Below are 19,187 nucleotides of genomic sequence, written 5' to 3'. Positions count from 1 at the left end.
CTGCCACCAGTCACGTGACCCTGCAGCTATCAGGTTGTGTGGACACTTTTTAATGTGCTGCTAAGAGCTTAGTTTTCAAATGGACACACAAGCTCAGTTCAGTTCAGTTCAGTGGCTCAGTCGTGTCCGACTCTTTGCGACCCCATGAATTGCAGCATGCCAGGCCTCCCTGTCCATCACCAACTCCCAGAGTCCACCCAAACTCATGTCCATTGAGGCGGTGATGCCATCCAACCATCTCCTCCTTCGTCGTCCCCTTCTCCTCCTGACCTCAATCTTTCCCAGGATCAGGGTCTTTTCAAATGAGTCAGGTCTTTGCATCAGGTGGCCAAAGTACTGGAGTTTCAGCTTTAACATCAGTCCTTTCAATGAACACCCAGGACTGATCTCCTTTAGGATGGACTGGTTGGATCTCCTTGCAGTCCAAGGGACTCTCAAGAGTCTTCTCCAACACCACAGTTCAAAAGCATCAATTCTTCAGTGTTCAGCGTTCTTTATAGTCCAACTCTCACATCCATACATGACTACTGGAAAAACCAAAGCCTTGACTAGATGGACCTTTGTTGGCAAAGTAATGTCTCTGCTTTTGAATATGCTGCCTAGGTTGGTCATGCTTTCCTTCCAAGGAGTAAGTGTCTTTTAATTTCATGGCTGCAATCACCATCTGCAGTGATTTTGGAGCCTCCAAGTCTTCAGTTCCCCGTCCAGTGTAAAAAGGTTTACGTAACTCAAATGATTCCTTATCCAGAGGATGGAGAAGCGTCATTTATGAAGTGATTCACACCTCAGTTCCCCCGCACAGACTTCTACCTTCATTAGCTTTAATGGAGTCCTTCGAGAAGGGATAGCATTGTAAATCAGTTATATCTAATATAAAATAAAAATTGAACTTCTTTTTTAAAAAAGAAGGGATGACAACAGAGGGGCTAAACATTGAAACTTTCAGAATGTTTATTCAGAAAGGTTTTCAAAAACCAGAGGTAAAAAAAAAAAACAAAAAACCAGAGGTAAGCAGAACACTGAACTTGATTCCAGTGTGTAGATTTATAATTCCAAAAATGTTATTTTCATATCATTTTCAGAAACTGCGAGCATGTGTTTTTATTATTTGGGAAACTGTGTGAGACGGGGCTCATGAGATGTGTCTTGTGAGATACGATTGTGGTATCTTTTTCCTTTTTTCAAGATGGCAGTCATTTTCTTGACTTAACTGGTTATAAAAGTAATGCCTGCTTGTAAAAAAATGACAGTACAGAGGAACAGAAAGAAGACCATGGATGCCACCTGTGCCCCTCCCCTACTCACTAGAGAAATAATATAAGGATAGCATTTTGGTGTTTAACCCTCCAGACTTGAGGCTCTGTATGATTCTGTGTACTTAATAAAGTGAAATTAAGCTATACAAGGGCTTCCTTGTATAGTTTAGTGGGAAAGAATCTGCCTGTCAAGCAAGAGACATGGGTTCGATCCCTGGTTCGGGAAGATCCCCTGGAACAGGAAGTGGCAACCCACTCCAGAATTCTAGCCTGGAAAATCCCATGGACAGAGGAGACTGGCGGGCTACAGCCCGTGGGATCCAAAAAGAGTCAGATACAACCTAGCGACTAAATAACAGCAACCAACTATACAAACTCTTCTCCTACTGAAAGCTGCATTGTTTTGCATGGAACAAAACGACCAGGGGGATCTTTCCATGTCAAACATTAATACATAGATTTCCTTCTTTCTGTAATAGCAATACACCATTCCTTTGAATTCTAAGTATATTTAGACTCCTCACCTATGTAAAAGCTTCACTGACATTTTAACTGTAATTGACTTAAACTCATAAATTAATTTTGGGGAGAAACGACACAAAAAATACTGAGATTTTCATCAGGTAACATGGGAACATCTCTCCATTTACTTATGTCTTCTCTTCGGTCTTTCAGGAAAATTGTATATTTTGCTTCATATACATCCTATGTATTTATTAAGATTATCTCTAAATAGTTAAACAGAACCTTTGGATACTGGCGCCCAAAAGCATGCACAGTGGGAATCCTTATGTTGTTCCTTGTTTTTCTGGTAATGCTTCTATGTCTGATGGTTAAATATACTTGTTATTGCTTTTTTTTGGCCACACTGTGCAGCAAGCGGAACTTCCCCTATCAGGGATCAAATCCATGCCCTCTGCAGTGGAAGCATGGAGTCTTAACCACTGGATCGCCAGGGAAGTCTCTGCTATTGGTTTTTGATGAATACAATTTATTGGATTAAGAAAACATTCCTCTATTTCTGGTTTACTAAGATAAGAGTGTTTTTGGGCTTCCCCGTTGGCTCAGCGGTAAAGAAGCCTGCAATGCAAAAGATGCAGGTTTGATCCCGGGGTTGGGAAGATCCCCTGGAGGAGGGCATGGCAACCCACTCCAGTATTCTTGCCTGGAGAATCCATGGACAGAGGAGCCTGGTAGGTTATAGTCCATAGCACTGCAGAGTCGGACATGACTGAAGTGACTGAGCATGCGTGCCAGAGCATTTTATTAAAATCATTTAAAATCATCTATTAAGATGATCAAGTGTGGGCCTCCTTGGTGGTCCAGTGGTTAAGAATCCATCTGCCAATGCAGGGGACACGGGTTTGAACCCTAGTCTAGGAAGATCCTACATACTACAAGGCAACTAATCCATGAGCTAAAACTACTGAGCCCGTGCGCCTACAGCCTGTGCTCCGCAACAAGAGAAGACACTGCAATGAGAAGCCCGAACATCGCAATCAAGAGTGGCCCCCACACTCTGAAACTTGAGATAACCCATGCTCAGCAACGAGGACCCGGCACAGTCAAAAATAAACACAATTGAAAAAAAAAATCGACTGCAGTTCTTCCCTTTCACATACTCACATGCTGCAGTTCATTGAGCTGATTGGCTAATGGTTAGAACTATCCTGTCTTCCAACAAGTCCTCTTGCTCTTGTTGCTTTGGTCTTTCCATGAAATTTTTGGATCTGATATACTTCTATTTTACTTAGGATTTGGGGGGCAAAGCATATTCATAAGAGATTAGTCTATTTTCTTTTTATGCAGGGGAAGAGTCTGACATCAGGGTTTTAAGGACCTTAGAAAATGAACTATGAAACTTCACCTCTTTCAACGTTCTAGAATGGGGTTTGACAAACCACAGCTCATAGGCCCAATCCAGTCAAACATCTGTTCTTGTAAATAAACACGGGATGTTCATTGCCCATTTGTTTATCTATTGTCTATGGCTGATTTTGTGCTATCATAGCAGAGCAAAGGAGTTGTGACAGACACCATCTGGCATAGAACGTCTAAGATATTTACTCTCTGGCCTTTTACAAAAAAAAGGTTTGTCAACCTTCCTCTGGAATTGTTTAAATATCACAGAAATTATCTGCTACTTGGAGTTTCATAGGGCACTTCTGTGAAACCATCTCTGACAAACCCAAACCCTTTCTCCTTCATACTGGACATTTTTTCCAGTCTCCTCCTTGATCATATACTTATTCACATTTCCTCCCTTTCTTTGAGTCAATCTGGCCCAGTAAATTTTCCCTGGAAATCATTTTGTCATTCAGATTTTCACAATTATTACCAGTCTCTTACAGTTCAGCAATCTGCTTTCTATATGTCATTAAATCCACATGTATACATTCAATGTTATATATTTGCAATTTCTCTTCTTGCCTGGAGACTAGTCAGAGATTTGTCTTTTTAATTGGCCTTTACAAAGAACCAGGTTTTGGCTTTGGTTACGAACACTTCTTTTTGGCTGCACGGGGCCTTCACTGCTGTGTGCGGGCCTTCTGTAGTTGTGTGGAGTGGGGGCTGCTCTCTGGCTGCAGCGCACAGGCTTCTCCCTGCAGGCTCTTCTCTTGTTATGGAGCCCGGGCTCAGTAGTTGTGGCGCATGGGCTCAGTTGAACTAGAGATTAAACCCGTGTCCCCTGCAGTGGTAGGCGGATTCTTAACCACTGGACCACCAGGGAAGTCCATAAACACAATTTTTAAAACTGCTTTTACGTACTTTAATTTCTCTTTTTATTTTTATGAATTCCTTCTTCTCAAGGTTTATTTTATTCTTCTTCTTCCTTCATGATCTATTTTCAGTTAAAGGTGAAGAAATTTTCTGAGTATGACTTTGATTACAAAGTCAAAATAGTGTTCTCATTGTTGTTAATATATCTATTAGTTCCTCATTGGCATGCCACCTTAAAATAACTGGGAAAGTATACCTTTAATTCTCTCTGCCTGATTAGTATTTCTTACATCAATCTCCTATCCCAAACTCAAGTTATCATTAATAATGCCAAGTATCTGTAGTTTATTGAATGCCAGTATGTTATACACCTCAATCCATTATTTTACTTCATCCCGAAAACATCCCTATTGGTTGGTACAATGACTCTTGTTTTACAGACTAGAAAACGAAATCGCAAAGCAGGTAAGTAACTTATATGAAGCCATGCAATCAAGGCACATGATCAGTCGCCCTGGCACTTGAAGTCAAACCAGGTCCCTCAGCCTGCAAAGCTGCTGTTTTTTTCCCATTGTAACTAGTGGATCCACTACCCCACTCTTATCTCCTCAATCTTCCAATTCTTCTGTCCTCCAGCTCCCTTGACTTCCGCTCCTGCTCGGCCAGATGTTTCTAGCACATCAGACAGAGCATTACCCGAGGATCCGTAGCTCTGCTATGAGACAGTGTTGCATGGTGGTCACAGGCAGACACTCTGGATCCAGAATTCCCGAATACTTGGGGTTCCTGTCTTGCTGAGACATACCCACTGTGCCATCTTAGGCAAGTGACTTCCTTTGAGAACTTCTCTTAGGGCTGCTTTGAGGATTAAATGAAAAAACAAACCTGAAACCATGCAAAACGCTTAGGACTGTGACTGGCCACACACAAGCTAAAGAGAGTGCAGAATTTCAGAACAGGTCTCACCTCTCTAGCAGTACAGGCCGGGTTAGCTTGGAAAGAAGAGACAGGGAGGCCAAAGAGTCCATGAGTGAGTACTTACCAATATTCTTCTGGATCTCGATAACGAAGTAATTATGTGGATCCTGGCAGCTAAAGGAAAAGACCTTTTTCTCTCCAGCTTTGATGGACAGGGTGGTTTCCCATCGCTTAGACATGATGTAACAGAGTTTCACTGGCAGAGCCTGGGTCGCAGGCTTCAGGAGGACTGTGACGCCGCTTCCACGTGGCAGGTCAATCTCATAAGCTTCAGAAAGAAGGAAGAAAAATAATAGAATGAACTAGGGCTGCCTGCCTGCTGCCGTCCCCTCAGCTGGTCCAGGAGGATGGTCTTCTGAACCCTTTTATTCCTTCCTCCAGGTCTGAGAAGCGGGGTGATACCAAATGACAGCATCATCCTTACCTGTGGACAGAACCCGGCCACTGAGGGCTAGGCCCTGATGTTCATCTCTGATATGGCTTATTCATTTCTCGAAAAATTAAAAGCACTGCACCATGTTCTAGATGTCCAGAGCAGTATGCATCCAGATACCCCTATCTGTGCAATATTAAACAGAAACTGCCATATCTCTTCACAGTACGACTGTAGGTAAAAGTCCACTCATAGAAACTGTCATTCTGTAGAGACACATGTTTATCTGTGATGCCTCATTTGCCCTGTGCACACATATATGCAGTAGTGGAGGCTGGGTAAACTTGCAGAAATTAGATATAAACATACTGATCGATGAACTTGGCGAGTCAGAGCCAAACATGGCTCAGACCTCAGACCGGCGCTCAGCAAAATTACGTGAGCAAACTGTATCAAGCCAGACAGACGGGGATTGGTTACTAAACAGAGAGGTGGGTGCATTGGGTCAGGATGAACCAGTCCCATCTCCTTCCCATTCCCTCTGCTTGAGGGATTTTTGGGTCCTCCCAGGCCAAAAGGAAGAGCTGTTTTTCTCCTTAGTGATCCCTGTTCCTTCCTGGATTTGGGTGCTGACTGTGGTCTCTGGGTGGCTGACGGGCTGGGTACAGAGAATGGGGGGACGGTCTTCTGGAGGAGGGAACCACAGGGCTTGTCAGTCCTCTCCCCACCGTGTTTGGCACAAACAGCCGCTTGGCACCTGTTATGGCACCTTGCTCATATGCACGAGAGGTGCTCCGTAACCACCTAGCCAGTGAACAGCAGTTTAACCAAAAGCTTTACTTTCCTCTTTCCTTTTCAAAATTTTTAGAATCAAATTTATTGAGATATAATTTACAGACATTAAGAAAGACCTAAAAGACTTTTGACAAATGTGTATACGTGTGTATACCACCGCGATTAAATATAAAAATGTTCATCATCCACAGAAGCTCCCTCAGTGCACTTAGCCACCGACCTCCACTCCTGGCCCCAGAAAACTATCAATTAGTTTTGCCTGACTTAGACTTTCCTGCAAAACAGCAGCTGGCTGCTTTTGCTCAGCATGTCTGAGGGTCACCCACGTTACTGCATGGGTCTGCAGTTTGTTCCTTTTCATTGCTGCATAGTATTCCACTGTCTGGAGAGACTGCAATCTATTCATCTGGGCACCCATTCGATGACAACTGAGTTCTTTCCCGTTTTTGACCAACCGTGTGACTTCATTTTCCCAGAGCTGCAAGCCTGCTCAAGAGCTGTGCTCACTTCTCCCACTCAGGGCACACATGTGCCCGTGTTCCCATCTGCCAGTTGCTGTGTGCCATCAAACATCTGGATTTTTGTCAACCTTCTCTGAACCCCTCCCCCTCATTCGCTCTATGCCAGCCCCACCCGCCAGCAGCTCTTTATACGGGGTGGAAACTGATCTCTCAATCTGACATAATGAAACAGAGCAGAACCATATGGTCCTTGTGCCCGCCCCCACCATGGCCTCTGCCTGCCTTTTGCCTTTAGTCAAACTAGAGTCAAAGAACAAGTTTCATCAGAGAAATGAGAAATGTGGAAACAAAGGAAAACAGTCAAAGACGACTAAATAATAATAACGTAGTCATTAAGCACAGTCAAGGACCTTTAGTTCTTTCTCAAGGGCTGGGGATAATATTCTGAGTGTATCCTGTGAGCTGTCTTACAGATACCAAAGCACCAGGTGGCGAAGTTAACTACATGCTGACCAGACTGTTCCCAGGACTTGAGCTGCCTCAATTCTGAGAACTGACCGCAAAGAAATGGGAACAAGCACACCCCGCACCTGAAGATTAACTGTACGTACAACAACCAAGATGGTGCTGGTCAGACCACTGATGACCGATTTGAAGCTGGCTGTTAGAGATGACTGTGCTGTTTCTGCATGTGCCCCCCACCCCCGAATCTGTCTGTAAATGCTCTCACCCCCCGCTTGTCGGTGGTGGCAGGGTGGGGGGTTGGCCTTTGCACAGATGTCTGCCACCCTCCCCCTACAGTTGCTGCCACCTGAAATAAAACAAACTTTCCTTTCCACCAACCTGGCCTGTTTATTGCCTTTTGAGCAGCAAGCAGCTGGACTCCCCGCACACCCCTCCTCCTTTCGGTAACAATAATGAACTGCAAATATTTCCTCCAGGTTATGAGGGAAGAACTTTACCCTCTGGGCCTCTGTTCCTTCCTTTGTAAAATTAGGAGGTTGGGCTAGACTAGCTCTACCTTCCCAGGCAGCTCATCTATGATCAGTATCCAAGGAAATAAGAAGCCATTTTGCCAATGTAAGCATTCCGTACTACCGCCCAGCCGTGACAGGTGACTAGGAGCTCAGGGGGCACCGGCACAGCTGGCTTCGCTACTTTGTTTCCAAGAGGGCTCAGGTTTTGCATATTTTGGAGCAGGGCTTATCTCTCTACCCTCAGCTCTCATGCGTCTCCACCTTGGCCACTGAGCACGGCTACCTTTGCCCTTTTTTCTGAACACAAGCCTCTTTGCTACCTCAGGGCCTTTGCATGTGCTGGTCCTGGCTTTTTATAATGCTCTTTCTCTAGCAAAAGCTGGTTCCTTTTTGTTTTGGGGGGTCTTAGCTCAAAGATCACCTCCTCAGAGCCGTCCCTGACCATTACCCAAAGTGTTCACCCCACCCCAACCCAGCTGTCCTGCCCCTGCTGTTTGTTCATCCTCTGGAGGACCCATGTTACTCATTCCCACCTCCCGAGACCAGAACGCGAGCCGCTGCCTCCCAGAGGGCAGCAGGAGTTTGCCTGTCTTCCTCAGTGACAGCCTTGGGACCCAAACAGTGCCTGCTGGGTGCCCTCATGGAGGCAGAATTGATGACCCGCCTGACAGCACCACATAAAATCTCCACATTCTTGTCTTTGCACCATGTAATTTCTCATAGACTTACCACCATTCCTGTGTTTCAGTTTGGGCTATAAATCTTAGTGGGACTCTTTAGTTTCTTATAAATCAGGGACTCTGAGCTTTATAATTAATAGCTTCAGAAAAAGAAAACATCCTCTGAGGCAGAAGTTTCTTTACTTCCTGCTTCATCTTCAAGCAGCATGGCCTTTGAGAATCTTCTGAGAGAGGGGGAAGGTCCAGGGGTTCTTTAAGATACCAGATTAAAAATGAGTCCAAGGACTTGCCTGGTGGTCCAGTGGCTAGGGCTCCATGCTCTCAACACAGCGGGTCTGGGTTCAATCCCTGGTTGGAGAACTAGATCCCACAAACCACAATGAAGATCTGGTACAGCCAAATAAACAAAATTTTTAAAAAGAAATATTTAAAAAAATAAGTCCAGATGCATGATCAGAAACTCAGTGGGCAGATGTATATCTGAACTGAATATGTAAACCCTTGCCTTCTTTTTCTGTAATCACAAAAAAAGGTTTCACCACATTATTTGTATAAAAAAAAATTCTTGGAGCACCCAGTTCTTTGTGGCCCCCTACCCTGGGTCTCCAGGGGGGCTAACTCGTTGTCCAGTGAAGCTGCAATTTGTCTCAGGGCTGCAGTCTGGCTGGCTAGGTTACCAATTTCTTTCTCATTTCTCCTCTTTGGTAAAAATATTCAAAAATTCTTGACTCTTACAATTACTGTTTTTTGGTTTGTTTTTTTTTTACCATGCCTTGAAGCTTGTGGGATCTCAGTTCCCTGACCAGGGATTGAACCTGGGGCCCCCTGCAGTGGAAGGGCAGTGTCCTAACCACTGGACCTCCAGGGAATTCCTGATTACTGTTACTTTAACTGACTGTTAGACCCTAAGCAGATCAGTGGTTCCCTAAGATTAGAGGTGGGAGGAGGGGATGGAAACAAAGAGGGCAGAGGAGACAGTGTAGGGTGAAATAACCGTTCTGTATCTTGACCATGATGGTGATTATAGGCGGCACACAAATGCCCAAAGGCATCAAACTGGGCACTTGAAATTGGTAACGTTTATTATGTGTAAGCTATGCCTTAATAAATTAAAAAAAAAAGAGGGAAAACTTGTGTTAGAAAGACTGTGTTTCTGCACAAAGTAGGCACTTAATAAATGAAAAGAAGAATAATCATGACCACTGTTAAAATATGGTTTAATAATATTTTGAAGTGGGCTGAGTTTCTCCCAAGGTAAGTGTAATAATTTCATATAACTTTAAATTAAATCTTGAGACGAAAAGGCTGATCTCACTAACATGTCTCTACTCAAATCCTCTCTCCTGCTTTTCAGCAGTACCCCAAATAACTCTGCATGTATGACCATCTATCTCATTATCAATGACAGCCAAAAAAAAATGTATGAGCTCTTTCAGAAGTTCATTGTTTTTTCTTTTTTTTTTAAATATAAATTTATTTATTTTAATTGGAGGTTAATTACTTTACAATATTGTATTGGTTTTGCCATACATCTGTTTTTTCTTTTAAATTCTTTGAAGTCACCTATTCATTCCAACAGTTTTTAGAGTCATATGACAAAGGTCCATATAGTCAAAGCTATGGTTTTTCCATTAGTCATGTACAGATGTGAGAGTTGGACCATAAAGAAGGCTGAGTGCCAAAGAACAGATGCTTTTGAACTGGTGTTGGAGAAGACCCTTGAGAGTCCCTTGGACTGCAAGGAGATCAAACCAGTCAATCCTAAAGGAAATCAACCCTGAATATTCATTGGAAGGACTGATGCTGAAGCTGAAGCTCCAATACATTGGCCACCTGATGCAAGAGCTGACTCATTGGAAAAGACCCTGATGCTGGGAAAGATTGAGGGCAGAAGAGAAGGAGGTGACAGAGGATGAGATGGTTGGACAGCATCACCGACTCATCACATGAGTGTGAGCGAGCTCCGGGAGTTGGCGATGGACAGGAAGGCCTGTCGTGCTGCAGTCCACGGGGTGGCAGAGAGTCGGGCATGATTGAGTGACTGAACAACAACAACAACTATGTTCCAGGGACCATCCTGGGTGCAAATGATGTAATAGAAGCAGCAGAGTCCGTGTCCCATGGGGGTTAACAGTCTAGACTAAATGATCTGTGACGGGCTGTAAAAATGATAAAGTTCTAAGTCAGAATAGGGCCTTTGTGGGACCTGGGAGTCCGAACTGGAAACTTTTGTGTTTTTTTAAAATCCCTACAGTAGGAGGTAGGGATTCCCTTTAGTTTTTCTCCAGATGGAAAGCCAAATGTCCCAATGCTAATGATTGAGTATGCCAGTTCTTCCTTAATGAATTGCTCATGCTACTTCTGTTGTTGCTTTATTTTGGGGTCTAAATAACCCAGATTTTCATCCAAATTCATTTCGGAAATACAGCAGATGGAGCCTTGTCAGATGAGTTAAATGACTCACTTGGGTGGACTTTTAACATCTAACCATGTTTCTTCACTCTGACTTTGAGATGAACAACCTGGAATGCTCTACGGTCAGGCCCTAGTTCATCTCTCTCCTTCAGTGCCCCAGACCAGAGGATCCCCCTGGTCCAGAGCCCAGTTCAGTTCAGTCCAGTCGTGTCCAACTCTTTGCAATCCCATAGACTGCAGCATGCCGTGCTTCCCTGTCTATCACCAACTCCCGGAGCTTACTCAAACTCATGTCTATCAAGTCAGTGATGCCATCCAACCGTGGTCCGGAGCCCAGGCAGCACTGAAGGCCCACCTGCCTTTGCACAAGGAGGGGATCTTTTATTATATGCTGTTTTCATAGCATATAATAAAGGCAAGGCCACATCACCCACTGGACTGTCATTTTCAACTGCTCCCCCCTCATCCTCAATGATTAACATACCAGCTGGAGGGGCACAGCCAGAGGGAGAAGACAATGATTCAACCATATATATACTTGAAACCTGGACCCTCTTTACCCAGCCCCCCACCAATGCTAACCCCTTGCATGTGTGCCCAATCACTCAGCCATGTCCGACTCTTTGCCACCCTTTGGACTGTAGCCCGCCAGGCTCCTCTGTCCGTGGCATTTTTAATGGCAACCCATTCCAGTACTCTTGCCTGGAGAATGCCATGGACAGAGGAGCCAGGCAGGCTATAGTCCATGGGATCACAAAGAGTTGGACAGGACTGTGCAGCTAACTTCCAATTTTCACTTTTATTTCACTATAATAAAAGTAGCAGAGAGACCCCGACCCCTGCCACTGCTTGAGTAAAATAACTTATAACTCATTTATCACAAATGCTTGGAGTTTGAGAAGGACACCTTGTTTGCACATCTTCCCTCTTGCCCACTCCCCACCATTCATCACCCCTTGAAATGAAAATTTCAACCCTGTAGAAGCAATTTCACCCCACTCCAGTACTCTTGCCTGGAGGATCCCATGGACGGAGGAGCCTGGTAGGCTGCAGTCCATGGGGTCGCTACGAGTCGGACACGACTGAGCGACTTCACTTTCACTTTTTGCTTTCATGCATTGGAGAAGGAAATGGCAACCCACTCCAGTGTTCTTGCCTGGAGAATCCCAGGGACAGGGGAGCCTGGTGGGCTGCCGTCTATGGGGTCGCACAGAGTCGGACATGACTGAAGCAACTTAGCAGCAGCAGCAGCAGCAGCAGAAGCAATCTCAACCTCCTACCACAACCCCCAGCCCACTCCCACCAGTCACGCTGGCACATCTGAGTGCTTGATAAATGCACTGTAATTTAAATAAAATGGATAGGCATCTGCTTCTTCAGCATCTCTTTCTTTTGTCTCCCCAGGAACTTGGTATTTCATTGGTCTGGTTATTTTTGAAGATCTATTACCCAAGTTCACAGGAACCCAGACAAAGCTCCAGATTCCGGCACGATTTCGAGGGCTCAGGGGCTGAAAGAAATCCAAGGCGACCCTTACGTTAGCAGTGCGTGGGCTGCCGGCTGGAGAGCTTGCAGGCGCCACACGTGGGCACGTGAGTCACAGCTCTCATCCTCCGCTCCCCTGCCTTCTGACCTCTCCTTATTAGGATGCCTTGCGGAGTTTCTGCCTCCCCAGGAGCTCCTCAGGCGGGAATTTCCAATTGTTTTAATCACCACCATTCATTATTCACCATTCATTAGTCACCTATCACAGGATATTATACAGATGCCCCTGTTACTCCTTCTCCCTGCCAGTCTCTGTCTTTGTAAGGGAGGCAGATGCAAGGAAGGGGATTCACCCGGGAAACACCAGGAAGTTACCTGTTCCCAGATGTGGCCAGTACAGGTTACAAGACTGCCAAATGTGATTGACAGTTTCTTAGATGGGTCAGAATCTGCTGCCTCTGGGTGTGGTTTCCTGGGAGACTCTGCTCTCATCCACTCTCTCTGTCCAAAGAAAATGAACAGAACGGCTCCCGGCCAGGGTCTGGGCTCAGCCCGGGCGCCAGGAGACACATACGAAGACCCACGGGACGAATGCCCGGGAGGTTGAGAACTTGAACACAGGAGCCAGGCGGTACGACTGTGAATCAGCGTGACTGATCAGTTGCAGCCCGTGTGGGAGTCAGATTCCCAGGCAAGCCCATAAGGAGATAATCGCTTCTGGGGAAACAGCCCTGTCCTCTTTCGGGAAGATATCCCACTGCAGACCCACATCCTTCTCTCAGTGAGTCCACGGGGCCGATGGCTGGAGTTTGCTCCTCCACAGAGTAGACCCATGCTTTGCTGGCTGAGCATCAAATAAAGTGATGATTTGATTTTAGAGCCAGGTTTACAAAATTCAGCTTGTTAGACTGTAGATGCTCACAGCACAAGAGGCAGAGGAAGAGACACCAGCAGAAGGCACGGGGTTCACCCTCCCACCCCGCACCCACCCCGAAGGTCACACCATCCCGATTCCTCCCGCCTCTACTTCTCAGGGCCGCAGTCCTCAACCTTTTTACACATGGGGGACCAGCTCCGTGGAAGACAATTTTCCTACGGCTGCGGGTGAGGGGAGGGGGATGGTTTTGGGATACTTCCAGTGTGTTACACTTATTGTGCACTTTATTTCTATTATTATTACATCAGCTCCCCCTCGGGTCATCAGGCATTGGATATTGGAGGTTGAGGACCCCTGCCTTATGGGAGGCGATTGCTGAATTCACAGAACTGACTGTACGTTTGCCTGTCTGTCTGCCCCATGTGACCCCACCGGATAGTCAGCAACTTGAGGGCACCAAGGAAGGTCAAGGTACTCTGAAGATGCTGAGGTCAGCTATGAACTGTCTCGGGGTGGTCAAGGAAGACTTCACGGAGCAGACTCAAGAGTGGGGTCTAGAAAAATGAGTAAGGGGTTTGCTTGCAGAGAAACGGGTGTCAGGAAAGATAGTGGAGGGAAAGGCAGGTGCAGCGCCACAGGTGTGAAGAAGACCTTCCTTGGAGCCACTCCAGGGAGTCTGGTTTGCCTAGAGAGTGGGTCGAGGAGGCTGGAGACAGAGGCAGGGGCCAGGCTTGGTTGTTGCCATGGAGTTCGGGCTTCACCCAGCGGGACTAGGATACCTTGGCAGTGTCGTGGTGAAAAGCTTGGATGCTAGAATCTGACTGCCTGGGATCAATTCCTGGCTTGGTACCATTTACCAGCTGTGTCCCGCTAGACAAATTCCTTACTTTCTCTGTGTCTTACTTTTCCTCCCTGCAAAGGGGTGCAATAATGGAATAGTTGTAAGGATTAAATGAGAAAGTACCTGCGAATTGCTTAGAACGGTGCCAGGTAGTCAACCAATGATGTTATTGTTGATATTAGTAATGATAGCTAGCACATTATAACCACTGGGGCAGTACTCGTGGGGCGTTGTTGAGGGTGAGAAGTAGAGAAACAACTGTTGCAGCAGCTTGGCTCTCAATCTAGAGCCCAGAGTCCTGGCAGGGCTGGGCTGGGAGAGGGCAGCGCAGGTAAGGTGCCTAGGGGCAAACCATCACACTCAGGGTTGTGCAAGGGTGAGTGCTTCCTTACATTTTCCACACCTCCCCTGCCCTGGCCTAGCCCTGCCCAGCTATTATTAAGGTCCTTCCACGTGTGTTGATTCATTCGAATTCAGCATCCCTTTGAGGCTCACAGAAGTGACCTCATGTCCCTGTCTGCTGAGCTCAGGAGGCAACTGGGAGATTCTGGTTTGACCTCCGCACACTTGCCCTCCCCACCCCCCAGGTACCACATTGAGCTGTCCTCCGGGAAGTTGCCAAAGCTGGCGGAATCAACCAGCAGGAGGGGAGGAAGTACTTGTGATCAAGTACATGTAGCTGTTGGCTGACACCAAGGGCCTGAGCATGGGTACCAACATAACCCATCAGAACAGGGCCTGTTTTGGGAGCGAGTGCTAGACTCTCACACCACCAAAGTTAAAGTGTTATTAATCCAGTGGACCTGGGGCTGCACGGCCTGCAGGCTGTGGAGGAAGAACTGGTATAGCCACCCTAAATCTCTTTGGCGTGGCCTTGGCCAGGTCTGTTCACGGACTGGCAAACCAAGGGGAAAGTCTCACCAACGGCAGGAAGATCAGCCATCTTCCGGCCTGGAAATAGTTAATTTCCCACATTCACATCCAAAAGGAGTGCAAGGGAAGTTGCTGTTTCACAAACTAACCAGTCTTCCTTGGATGAGAAGCCTTTGGAGTCTAGATACCAGGCCAGCCTTCAGAATAACAATGAGTACTTAATACACGCAGGATCTGTGCTTGCACTTGATAAAATGCCCACAGCCACCCCACGGAGCAGGTTCGAACTTTAACCCGCATTTTAAAGATGACAAAGCCGAGGCTCAGAGAGGTCAAGGAACTTGCCCAGGCACGTGTGATTAGTAAGAGGCAGGGCCAGGTTGCAGCCTGACATCAGAGCCTAGCACATGAACACTGGCTCATGGCAGACCCAGCCCTGCCCAGAGAATTCCACACACGGCCAGCCAGGGGCCTGGTGATGGGCACAGTCTACTCTCTCCAAGCGAACGGAATGAAACATTTTTCAGTGGCTGGCTTGCTAGAGACTCTTCAGGCTATCAAAAGGGACAGGCATTTCTTTAAAATAGTTAAACAGGCACTTTGTTTCAAAATCATTTGCAAATGTGGCTCTGGATTTAAACTGAAAGTTGACAGTTCCCCGGAATTCAAAATGTTTGGGGTGCGGTTCTTCTGTGTGATTTTTTTTTTTTTGGCAGTGACTCTAGACAAGGACCTGAGAAAAGGGAACCTGGCGTGTTGAGACGTGGGTGGCTTTGTGAGGCTTGCCCAGGGGCCGTGGGCATGGGAGGCTAGTGGCTGAGTTAGTGGCAGACAAAAAGCAGCCATCATTCTGGAACGAAGCACTGGGTGTACAGGGCTAGTGCCAGGTCTTGGAAGAAAAGCATCTGCAGAAACCTGGGCTGGAGAGGCTCACTTCTGCAGGCCACTGCCAGTGGGACTCATGGGCGAAATCACACCTATGTTTAAGGAGAGTTCCCCAAACCCCCGCTACCGAATCGCCTTCCTCTTTACTTGGCCTTCAAATCTCAACCCAGACCTCTGGTTAGCTGGGGAAGAAATACCTTCTCCTGGTAGGAGACTCCCACCTGTCCTTCCAGGCATCAGAGCTGTAAAGCTGCTCCCTCATGCACTGGCTCAGAAACCAGGCAGGGCCTGATGGAGAAGGCACCCCCCGCCCCACCACAACCCTGTCCCCCTCGCCACTCCACCCACCTTATTCCCTGGGTTGGTGTGGGAAAACCAGCCTCTTACAGTAGAGGGCAAATCTTTCCTCATCCTCTTTCTCGGAATGCCCACACACACAGCATCCCCATGGAGAGGCTGAGTGGGTCCTCCCACGTGGCTCAGCAGTAAAGGATCTGCCTGCAACACAGGAGATATGGGTTCGATCCCTGGGTTGGGAAGATCCCCTGGAGAAGGCAATGGCAACACACGCCAGTATTCTTGCCTGAAAAATCCCATGGACAGAGGAGCCTGACGGGCTACAGTCCATGGAGGTCGCAGCTGCTGGTAAGTCGCTTCAGTTGTGTCCGACTCTGTGCGACCCCATAGACGGCAGCCCACCAGGCTCCTCCATCCATGGGATTTTCCAGGCAAGAGTACTGGAGTGGGGTGCCATTGGGGTCGCAGAGTCAGACACAAATGAGTGGCTGAGCACACACGTGGTGGTCGGGCCGGGGCTGGGGAATGCTTCAGGCTATTGTTGGAAGTCTGGAGGGACGGGAGGCCACAGGACAGGGCCTCATTTCAGCCCCCAAAAGCAACTGAAGAATTCGCCAGCCATTCTGACAGGGAAAGAGTGAAGGGACAAAACCGGTTATTAAATAGTTACTCCCACTAGGGGATTATAAGTAGGAAAAATATGGAGACCCCTGTGAGTTAATGATGACTCAAGAGAGCTGGTTTGCTTAACCACAAAACCAAGCAGGCTTGCTTGGCAGCAGAACCATTCAGCAGAAGCATAAGACGTGCCCCCAGACAATGAAACAATGGCGCCAGGGAGCCCCACATCCTGCCCAGTGAGCTCAGTAAGTTAGGACACGCTCTTTGCACACACACACACAAAAACAATTTGTGGACCAAGCTTGACCATGTAGGGACAAGAAAACTCCCCTGCTCAACTTGGAGGAGGAGCTGATGATGGAAGCATAATGTCTACTCAAGAAAGATAAAGAAGTTGTCCTCCTCCCCGCTTTTCCTTTGATTATAAAAAACCGTAGCCCAGTAAGTTCTCAGGGCACGGCATTTCTCGCCCATCCCCTTGTAAACCTCACATCCTGTTCTAACAAATCACTTCTTATTTATCACTTTTTGTGCTTCTCTGGTGGCTCAGATGCTCAAGAATCTGCCTACAATGCAAGAGACCGGGGTTCGATCCCTGGGTTGGGAAGATCTCCTGGAGAAGGAGGGTTACAGTCCGTAGAGTCGCAAAGAATCAGACACAACTGAGCACCTAACACTTTCACTCACCTATCACTTTGCTCTCCCCGAATTCTTCTCTGTGATGAGACATAAAGGACTATGGAACCAGAGCTCTCTGGAGCTCCTGGAAACGACACAGATGGTTTCAATGCCAGCACAGGAGCTTCCCAGACTCCTTAAAGAAGAGGGCCACACTTTAAGCCCATACACTAAACACTGCAATCATCAGTCAGTACACCAGGAAGGACTGGACATCGACCACAGTTATAAACAAAGGGCCTGGGGGTGACCAAGAACAACCTCACACCAGGGTGGAACTGCCCTGGCGTGGGGCGGCGGCAGGGGTCAGGGCAATGAAGAAGCCGCAGGAGGAGGGCCAGGGCACGCACAAGAGACGCGGAAGGCCCAAAGACAACTGGTGCTGCATCCGTTTTGTTCTTTGACAGATCCTGCCTCGGGTTCATTTGTACAAACAGCAGAGGAGCGGTGACATGCAGACAGCAGCAGCAGGGGGATCACACCCGCCCTCCTGTCCTCACACTGGCAGATAAAGGCCTCTGTGCTGTGCTATGTCGCTGCAGTCATGCCCGACTCTTTGGGAACCCGTGGGCTGTGGCCCACCAGGCTCCTCTGTCCATGGGATTCTCTGGGCAAGCTACTGGGGCGGGTTGCCATTTCCTTCTCCAGGCCTCTACTCTGGAGGGTTTGTGGGTGCCTGGGCACCTTTGGGAACCAGAGTATGAGCCGCAGGCGCAGCTGCCAGTGACTGGGCATTGGTGTGAGCCTTGGCCCGGGACTTTGGCCGGCAGAGCCTGAGACTCTTGGCAATGTGGGCACAAGCATGTTTCCTGGGCTAGGGGTGAGCAATGTAGGTAAGCTGACTAAGCGTGCAGCAGCCACCCTTTGGGGTCTTGGACTTGACCTCCTTGGACTTCATGAGAGCCTCCACAGCCTCAGCACATGCACTCATGGCCTTGGCACTGTGGGCCAGCATCTTCTTCAGGCCCTTCTTCCTGTGCTTCTTGGCCAAGTGCATGTTCCTCAGGAAGCGGGGGTCCACCCCCTTAAGAGATTCACATCATTGTGATAGGGGCTGCTTGATGCCATTTCTGTGCCATTTTCAGGACTGGTTGTGGGTAGTATAGTTCTTACACTTAGCCACGTCCGCACCGGGGCCCAGGGATCCCAAAGCATCTGGGACTGGAAGGGCGGTGCTGCCTTTGTAAGAAGGCTAACTGTGGCTGCGTGCCTCCAGGGAATGGCGAGCTCGGTCCAGGCCAGGTGCAGGCATACAGAGATGCACAAGGCTGGGCCCAGCCTGTGGAGTCACATCCACAGACTTCAGAGCTCAAAGGACATCATGTTCTCATCTGCTCAGTGAAAGAAACCCACAGTTCCCATTATAAACCAGTTTACTATTTTCATATCTCTTAGAACAATCATGGACACAATAAAATAAACCTCAAAGAGCAATGTTAAAAGGAACCTTGTGCATTCTCGGTCAATATTTGTTGAATTGTTTAGCAAAACAGAGGACCGTGGTGTCCACGCATTCATTTCCTCCTCTTAATTCCTGAATTCCTTAGGAGAGAAGTTTATATTCAGTGATGCACGTTCATTGTCTAAAGTAACTAAATGATTCTCCAATGTAGATACTAGCGATAGGCTGTTTCCAGGGCTTGTGCTTTGAATTATTTATGTTTTTAAGTGATGATGGGTTTGCAGTTCAGTTCAGTTCAGTTCAGTCGCTCAGTCGTGTCTGACTCTTTGCAACCCCATGAATCACAGCACGCCAGGCCTCCCTGTCCGTCACCAACTCCCGGAGTTCACTCAGACTCACGTCCATCGAGTCAGTGATGCCATCCAGCCATCTCATCCTATGTCATCCCCTTCTTCTCCTGCCCCCAATCCCTCCCAGCATCAGAGTCTTTTCCAATGAGTCAACTCTTCACATGAGGTGGCCAAAGTACTGGAGTTTCAGCTTTAGCATCATTCCTTCCAAAGAAATCCCAG

The 19,187-nt window shown here is 47.3% G+C and overlaps 1 protein-coding gene across 1 annotated transcript in view; it reads right to left on the bottom strand.

Moving 5' to 3' along the window:
• The window catches only part of CDCP1 (CUB domain containing protein 1), a 56,801-nt gene that overhangs the window by 25,526 nt on the left and 12,088 nt on the right, over window positions 1-19,187 (bottom strand). The window contains exon 2 of the mRNA XM_010862416.1: window positions 5,020-5,223. Coding sequence (XP_010860718.1) covers window positions 5,020-5,223 — 204 coding nt within the window. The remainder of the gene's footprint in view (window positions 1-5,019; window positions 5,224-19,187) is intronic.

Source organism: Bison bison, unplaced genomic scaffold, assembly GCF_000754665.1.
Source record: "Bison bison bison isolate TAMUID 2011002044 unplaced genomic scaffold, Bison_UMD1.0 scf7180017864482, whole genome shotgun sequence".
Classification (NCBI taxonomy): domain Eukaryota; kingdom Metazoa; phylum Chordata; class Mammalia; order Artiodactyla; family Bovidae; genus Bison; species Bison bison.
The sequence above is the reverse complement of the archived record's forward strand: the minus strand, read 5'-3'. Positions and strand labels throughout refer to the sequence as shown.